The 8,678-nt window shown below is 41.1% G+C and overlaps 1 protein-coding gene across 1 annotated transcript; it reads right to left on the bottom strand.

Annotated features, from left to right (window-relative positions):
- NSMCE4A (NSE4 homolog A, SMC5-SMC6 complex component) lies at nucleotides 1-8,550 on the bottom strand. The gene is made up of 10 exons (XM_065746407.1): nucleotides 8,223-8,550; nucleotides 7,122-7,202; nucleotides 6,434-6,564; nucleotides 4,816-4,967; nucleotides 3,519-3,618; nucleotides 2,660-2,750; nucleotides 1,967-2,061; nucleotides 1,453-1,501; nucleotides 680-771; nucleotides 1-156 (listed from the first exon to the last, which is right to left on the bottom strand). Exons 1-10 carry the CDS (start codon nucleotides 8,548-8,550, stop codon nucleotides 76-78), a joined length of 1,200 nt encoding a protein of 399 aa, XP_065602479.1. The 3' UTR covers nucleotides 1-75.
- Between the last annotated feature and the right edge of the window lie 128 nt (nucleotides 8,551-8,678).

Genomic DNA, 8,678 nt, shown 5'->3' with positions numbered 1-8,678 from the left:
CAATTCCTCCACGTGCATAAGTAACTCACGCACTGTATCTTTAGTTTGATGTATTCAGAGAACTTACTTGAAAAATTAAGCTGTCTCCATCTCATCTTCATTGCTGTTAGGAGGGCTGATCATAGGTTCTGTTATTTCATATGTTTCTACAATTTCCTAGTTAGAAGTGACAGAAGAGCATATCAGTTGCAGTTGTATTTAAATAGTTCAGCTCCTGTAGTTACCACTAGGTGTGAATCAAGTTTTCTCATACTAAAGCACTATTTCAGATGTCTGTTCTGCACATTCTGATAGGAAAAAATTAACTGCTTGGAAACTTTTTAGTCAAAAATAGCAAACAGTGAAGAAAACATACTTCCTCTCTAGAAGCAAGTATCATATATAAGGGGAAATAAGTGTGATTACGCAGTCCTCACAAGATAAAAGCAAGCCATTGAAGTCAAAAGCACTTAAACTGACAGGGCTTCATGATTTAAAGATCAAACTGCCATTACACTTCCTCATTTTCTTGTGGGGAAAAATACTCCACCAGATTTGTGGTCGTTCTTGCTTCTATAAAATTAAATGCAGCAATACCTACACGAACATTCATTCTCATCTGAGGACATAGCTCTCTCACACTCTGGCACAGCTCACTCACACTTTGGGGAAAAGAAATGAATCAGTTAAAGTGTTATACCCTCCACTCTTCATGGCTCAGGGAAATGACAACTTGGCTCCGGGCTTGAGCACTGTGGTCATTATTTCTCTCTTCAACATTCTGTACAGGCTCTGTTCAAAATATTGCATTTTCATTATCTTTACAGTTATAAAGGCAGCATCCAAAAGCTTCACAAAGATCAATATCACTAATACATACTCCACTAAATTCCTCTCTAACAGCAGCCTGAATTATATGCTGCTTAGGAAATTTCTCTAGTCTTACCACTTTAAAGTTTAGAAACTTACTTTCTCCAGATTCCCATGAGGGTCTGAGTGTTTCATTATTTCCCACCAAGTCTTAATCCCATTGATTTGCTGTGAGAATGAGAACTGGATACCTTGAAAAGGAAATGCTAGCCTATGCACAACTGTTTTAAAGTTGTAGCACTTCTCAACTTGAATAAACAAGAGAAAAATATATCTTTTTCCTCAAAACACAGCAGTATTCATATATTTATTGATTGAAATATCACTTGGAAGGTAACCTTTTATTGTCGTAATTTGTGTAAATCACAATAACAGAGGTTTTCTGTAATTCTACATTTAAAGAGTCTCAAACTTTTTAATAACTCATATAAATCTCTTCATGCCTTCAGTTCCATTCATTGAAACTGCTTATAACCAAATCTCTGCTCTTTCAGCTACCCATCAGTAAAGCTTTGTGAACACATTCAGACAGAGCTACTTTTCAACGTTCTGACAATAAAAACAGTTTTTTTTGTTGTTTTTTTTACAGCTAGACATACGTACCTATTACTGGCAATTTATCATCATCCAGCTTTAATCTTGCTAAGCCATCCTAAAAACACAGTAGGATTTCAGATGTTAGACCTAAAGACAATGCACTGATGCATCTAAATAGTCACTAACATTACATCATCATACACAAAAATATACATAAGTAATCCTAATTAGCAAGAAATAGGAATTCCAGCACTTAGAAAGGAGAGCACAGTAAATATTAAACTGACATGTAGTGGTTCTTCTATACTAACATGTGTATGCTGGAACTCTTCTTTGAAAATATTAATAGTGAACATTTCACCTTTGTGAAACTGGCTGAAAAGCAAGAAAAATCTAGCACAGAAATGGTCCATTTTCTTTTATTTTCAGTTTCCAAAAGAAACGTTTGTGGAAAGCCAACCAGGAACTCTAACATTTAAATCCTATTATTTCAATATCACACAAAACAAAAACAACAAAGCGAAGTTCCCACATAACTCAAGCATCTAAAGCTGGATTTCAAGAACTTGTCTTGCCTTACCCTTAGGATGAAGGACACGTGGAAGATGTTTTCCACAGTACGCGCAAAGGAGTTGGGATCAACCACAAGATCAAAGAAGAAAATGGGGGTACAAGCTGGCAACGTCAAAAAGGTTTAGTTAAACACAGCAACCACCAGATGACACCCAAATTAACATCACTTCTCACTTTAAAAGCAAAGTCAGTGTTTACAGAGACTTAGATACAAGGCTGACATCACAACTGCATGCACATGGGAAAAAGTTTCCACAGAGTATTTCATTCCATCTTCTGGCCCACATATGCACACATCTGTCCATATCAATTTTTAGGTACATCACTGTTTGATTTCTCTCTTAAAAAAATCAATAGTTTAAACTGACTTTGCTATCATGTGGCATCTCCCTCCTTGGAGACATTCAACAGCTGGATGTGGTCCTGGGCAACCAGCTCTGGGTGGCTTTGCAGCAGCATGGGGGCTGGACCAGATGACCTCCAGAGGTCAAAGAAAAGTTGAGGTTGGAAGGGACTAAATGAAACCTCAACTGATAAGATCTCATAAAGAATATATAGCCACTACACGACCTTCAGAATAAACATTTCTGCTTCCCAACTTGACCTCATTTTCTTCTATAGTTTAACAGCTCTCAACTGTGGAAGATAACTCAAGAATAAGTACTCTTAATTAATAAAAGCTAAACTGAGTCATACTTACGATCATTTCTAAAATGAGTCTGTAACAATCTCAAGATCCTCTCTACTTCTTTTGCTGTAGCTTCCTGATGAGATTCCTCCATTTTTTTTAACTGTTATAAAACAAGAATATAAATTTGACCTTTTATGAACTCATAACATATACAGTTACAGACACTTCTACAAGCATGTGACAACTTAAGTGCTTTAGGAATGAGTCCCCATCGTACAATAGACAGTGACCTTTCAGCTGATACATTTTCAGCCTTCCTTTTCAAAGCCAGAGTCAGAGCAAATAAGTTAATTTGAACAGATAATGTATCATCAGACCTGCAAAACCTCAGTAAGCTGGAAATTCTCACTATTCATGAGATATATATTACGATCTTTCTCTCTGAGCAAAAAAATAAACCCAACATCACTCTCTGCTGTATTTTGACACAGTTCTGTGCATGTAAGTGGGCACTTGACACCTCCATAAGCAGCAATGCCACACAAACTCCACAGATCTTTTTATGATTTTGGAAGATCTGTCAGTCACTCATTAGAGAAAATTTTTATTTTATTTATAAAATGTGTTTGAAAGACCACTCTTGGCAGCAAATCTTTCACATCAACAACAACAAAAAAAAAAAACCAACTAGAAACTAGCATGGAAAATGAAAATAAACAGTCCCTACATCCTACTTCATTCTGCTCTATTAATGAAATACCATAGTCCACACGAAACAAATTAGCAGGCATGAATATTCAAGTCTGAATCTTTTAGTACTATACAGTTTGGAGTTAAAATACAATAACAACACAATAACAAAGATCCACATGCCCCTGGAAATTATTCTGTTATAATAAAGCATTAATAAAGATAGCAGTGTACAGACCTGAGCAGGCATTGCCCGTTTTTCTTCCCCTCCTGGAGCCTTTCTCTGCCTCTCAATCCGCTGCCTGGGTACAGGAGGTTCAGACTTGAAAGATCCCAACCTAGTCAGAATAAAAATAACACGTACAAAAAAGATGACATGGGGAAAACAATTCATAATTTAGATCTCAGCTAAAAACCAGACGGACTCAGGAAGAAGTAGTTATTTACTGAAAATGAGGACTACATTTTAAATATTTGAAATAAAACTTTCATAACATTCACATTCTGCCACCACAGGAAGCCCACTGCTACTTAAGACATCAAAATGCAACCAATGAAAGGAAAAAAGTCTTACAGTCATTTTGTCTCATCATAAAAACAACTGGAAAATTGTATACTTGGCACTTCTTGACTTCTTGCTTAAAAGTTTGCACAAACCCGAAATCTCAATTAGCTGTCCAACATCAACTATCAGATACTGTATGACCTAATCATCATACTCAGAAGATTTCTTACAAATACAGTGATGCTTATTTCAGGGGAGGGGTGGAAGAAGCATAAAAGCATAGATAACTGAATAACATCCTATCAACTCCATTACTGATAATTTAATGGAATTGCATCCAGCTGCTGTAGGAGATTTTACAAGAGAATTAAATGGAAGTGTTATCTGTATAAGCCAGGCAACTAGGTGTCAGGACCCTACTGAGGGTCCTACTAAAATTGCTGAAGCATAGGAAGAGAGATGATCCTGATCCCACACACGGCCACTTGCCAGTGATCAGGTGGTTTCTTCTGAATGCAGAGCTAAAAAGCAAGATCCTAAGACAACGTTAACACAGATGTGACAAGTGCTGTTAGTCACTTCAATCTAATACTGTAATCATGTAAAAGATATAGAAAGAGTCCATCAGGGTCTGTAGATGTCTGCGAAAAAAAGAAAACGTTCTTCAATTTGCACTTCTGCCTACAGCTTGTAAAAGGAGGGAAAGGTAAAGAAAGAGTCAGTATTCAGAGGGAAGAAGATCATCTGCACCTTTTGGTTTTGGTCTGAAACGTGAATCATGAATACAATGCTACCCCTGCTAGACACAAATGATATTATTTCCGTATCCAAGTCAAATGTGAAACAAATAAATACTGACATATTTAGGAGACAAGGTGTTCACTGTAGCACAAAAAAAAAAACCAAACACGGGCCACAGAGAAGCTCTTGTTGACTTGAGATTAAACTCTACTCAAGCCCAGGGCACTAAAGGTAATTAATCAGAACTAACACCACCGAGGGCTGTTAGCTTACGTTGCAGTAAACTTACATGTAGTGAAAAGAAGGTGCTCTCCTGAAGTACTTCTCTGCTTCTTCTCCCAGCTTATACCAGGCTTTACTAGGTAAATAGCCACCTGACATGTTTTCAGAATCACTGTTGTTTCCATCTATTTCTGTGCGATTTATACCCATGAATGTTAGCTACAAAAGGAAAAAGAAAACTGTAATGAAAATTCCCATCAAGAAAGATTAGTAGACAGATCAGTGATGAAAGCCTGTATTACAGTGCCTGCTGCTAAATTAGCACTTCACATCACTGTATAGTGAAAGAAATCTGACTTTCCTGAAGATACAATCACAGAAAAAGCACAGACTTGTAATTTACACAGGCAAGAGTCACGCTAGATCTAAACAGAGGATTTAACATCAGAGATTTTCATCTACACTAGATGACAAAATCGAAAATTGATGTCTTGTAATGAATTGATTTCATACAGAGACGACCTGTAGTTCTTCAAACCACTGCATGGAAAAACCATGGTATGGACTGTAAGAAAACAGAGCCTCACTTCAAGGGATCTTAAGCTTTCAAATATGAACCAATCTGGCATTCCCAAACACTTTACTAAATCCAAAGAAATGTCTTTTTCCACCTTCAACAAACTTCTCTTTCTTATAATACAAATGACAGCAGACAATGAAGAATACACACAGCCTTTATGTTTTTCATTGCTTTCCCTCCTGGACAAGTCACTGGAGTTTCTGTCCTCTAATTACTAGAGGATGAAGATGGAGTGTAATGCTTGTCCAGTCAATGAAATCAAGAACAAGAGCTGACACCAGCCATCACCCCACTAACTACAGCAACAATTCCCCATAAGCTACAGCCAAGTTTTCAGCTAATAGTGACTAAGAGCCCCACTGTTTCAATAGTTGCACTGATAAAAGACTTGCTGATTTCTGTAAGGAACTAATGTGGTAGATTTACACATATTGTTTTTGTTCCCAGTAAACACAGCATTTTAACACAATGAAAAAGATAGCTGTGGGCAAACAAAACCAATATTTAACAGTGTCTAAATTACGTATGGAGCAGCAAAGCATTTTGCATTAGATCTCAGTTTCTGGACACCACGTACCTCCAGGAAGGAGCTTCTCAAATATCACGTAACTTATTTGGCTCAACTTTGCATCCACCAATCCCTCCCCAGGAAGTAGCTCTAAAAAAGATACTGAAAACTGGGTGGGAAAGAGTCTGCTTCAATGGAATCACGAAGCCACTATTCCATCCAGCCACAGCAAAAACAGAGGAACCTGACATATCTAAAAGCCAGGTGAATACACGCTGAACCTTGAGAACTCTCCAAAAACACAAAGCACTAGACTAAAGAAACTGCTTACTGTCAAATGAGAGAACACTGTCTGACAAAAACAGCATTCAAGACCACCTTAAAAACATGCACTGATAAAGTAGCAGCAATACAGCAATGGCAGAGGGGGCAATAGCTACATTTGCAAGTTAAGATCTTCCATCTACACAAATTGGAAGTGCTGAACACATGGTTCAAAACAATTAACAAAACTAACCAGAAGGTGCTGCCTGACAACCTGAGGCTGTTCCTTTATGATTCTACTAAAAGTAGGGAAAGCCTAAGCCTGGAACTTACCACATCTTCTGCAAATGTTAGTGAATCAAATGTTGTGATCTCTGAGCGCAGCTCGTTGGCTTTCTCCTTTCCTAGATTTGATGCCAAGACAAGAAACTGGGCATCCAGTGCAGCCTCTCGTGCACGGGAAACTGTTACAGAAGAAAAAGACTGAATGTTAGTAACACACAACTGCCAAAATCAAAATTTAGCATACAGAAGATCCTTGGTACGGAGCTTTGGAAACCATTTTATTGTAAAGACCTCTAATGCAATTACTTCTATAATACTTACATTTGCATTAAATAAGGGAAAAGGAGAGGATGACTTGAACAAGGGCAAGCACAGAGAACTGACACATTACCTTGTGGAACAAAATGCATTTTTCATTGGTACATTTGAGGTTTTTTTCCCTCCCAGTGAAACAAATCCATCTACAATAACATCTTTTCTGTACCACTTGTCCTACAGCATCAAGATAAAGAAGCATTTCTAAGTGCAAGCAAACAGTGTAATTAGATTTTCTTCTCATAACACCTTATTTAAATAATTCCTCTTCAACTTCACGTTACGTTTTCATATTTCTGATAGATTACTTGGACATCAGCTTCATTCTCTTGCCCCTATTTTTGTTTACAAGAGCATCATCTCCTCACACCTGACCAGCCATCAAGCAATCAACTCTGACAAGGACTACAGAATTTGTTACCTCCACTGAAGAGTTGATTGGCTTCCTCCAAAGCTTCTGTCAGCCTGTTGCTTTTGGAACTCAGCATATCCTCACGATTTTCTAGGAGGAAGGACACAGATAAAAACCTAATTTACTTAAATATTTAAGTATCAATACATACACACCTCAATCAGAACTGTCTTATTCACAGCCCACATCTTAATGACATTGGGGTTTTGTGCCACTCACACATTTATATTAAGGACTTTCAGGAAAGAAATGGATAAAAGCAAACAAAACAAAAAAATCTATGCCTGGTGATTTCTGAACGTCACCAGGTCAAACACAGTTACTTTTAAGTAAAGTACACATATGATTTAACAAGGCTTTCAGACATGCAGTTCTGAATCACTCACATTCTTTCAGGAATGAGCTCAATGCACTGGCACAGCCAGGACTGTTGTTTTTCTTAACTAAGCACAGTCTGGCCCATGCTGTATTCCTTTATAGCAGCTCTACGCATTCAGCCCGCGGGAAACACTCAGCTGAAGATCCTGCTAAGTTTGGCACTGCTTACTAGATGAGAAAAAGCAACACGGTGCAGAAGAAGCAGAAACACAGGCACAGACCTGGAGAGCCGTTCACAGAATCATTCAGTCGGAAGGGCCCCTTAAAGGCCAACTGTTCCAACCCCCTGCAATGCACAGCCCCGATCAGAGATGCTCAGAGCCCCATCCCTGATCGTGTCTGCAGGGCCGGGCACCGCCTCACCGCCCTTACCCTAAATACCTCCTTCATTATATCCCGTTATATTTCAGTTAAAAGCCTTTTCCCCTTGCCCTGTCACAGCACATCTTGCTAAAAACCTCTGCCCCCTCCCTTCTCACAGCCCTTCGGGCACAGTCAGGCCGCACTCAGCTCTGCCCAGAGCCTCCTCTTCCCCACACAGCTCAGCCTGTCCTCGCAGGGATGGGTCGCACCCCTCGGGTCACTTCTGCCCGCTCCTCCGCGCACTGAGGACTGCAGGAGAGCCGTCCCAGCGCAGAGCAGAGGGGCAGGAGCTCCTCCGCGTCTCCCCGGCCTAACTCAAGGCCCGGGCAGACAGCGGTACGCGCTCCGCTCCCCGCAGCCCCCGCTCACGCTGCACGCTGCAGATGAGCTCCCGGTACTGGTTGCGGATCATCCTCCTGCTGCGCTCATCCCCGCCGCCCTCGGAGCTCCCTGGCGGTCGCGGCCTCTCGCGCTCCGTCTCCTCTCCATCCTCCTCCTCCTCCTCCTCTTCTTCATCCTCCTCGCTTCCCTTCTCGGATGCCGGCGGACGGCCCAGTCCGCCCGAGAGCCGCCGCCGCCGCCGCCTGCGCTGCGACATGGCGCCGTTACGAGAAGCGGACGGCAGCGAGAGGCGGCTGCGGGCAGAGCCGGAGCCGCGCGGGGAAAAGAAATCGCCGCTCCCATCCGACTCCGCCATCGCTGCGGCCGCCGTAGAAGCGGGCGGGGCCGGGCCGCCCTCAGCCGGGGCGGGGCCGGAGCGCCGGGATAGCGGGGCCTGAAGCCCGGGGTCGGTGGTGCCGGACGGGGCTCGCGGCCCTCCCGGTC

The sequence above is a fragment of the Cyrtonyx montezumae genome, unplaced genomic scaffold (genome assembly GCF_038088225.1).
Source record: "Cyrtonyx montezumae isolate F1298 unplaced genomic scaffold, pur_monq_1.0 scaffold_4, whole genome shotgun sequence".
Lineage (NCBI taxonomy): Eukaryota > Metazoa > Chordata > Aves > Galliformes > Odontophoridae > Cyrtonyx > Cyrtonyx montezumae.
The sequence above is the reverse complement of the archived record's forward strand: the minus strand, read 5'-3'. Positions and strand labels throughout refer to the sequence as shown.

Coding starts and splice junctions, on each gene's coding strand:
- NSMCE4A (XM_065746407.1), bottom strand. CDS start 8,550: ATGGCGGAGTCGGATGGGAGCGGCGATTTCTTTTCCCCGCGCGGCTCC. Junction 4,968..6,433: donor TAACATTTGCAGAAGATGTG/GTAAGTTCCAGG, acceptor TTCCTTTTGTAG/CTAACATTCATGGGTATAAA. Junction 2,062..2,659: donor GACTCATTTTAGAAATGATC/GTAAGTATGACT, acceptor TGACGTTGCCAG/CTTGTACCCCCATTTTCTTC.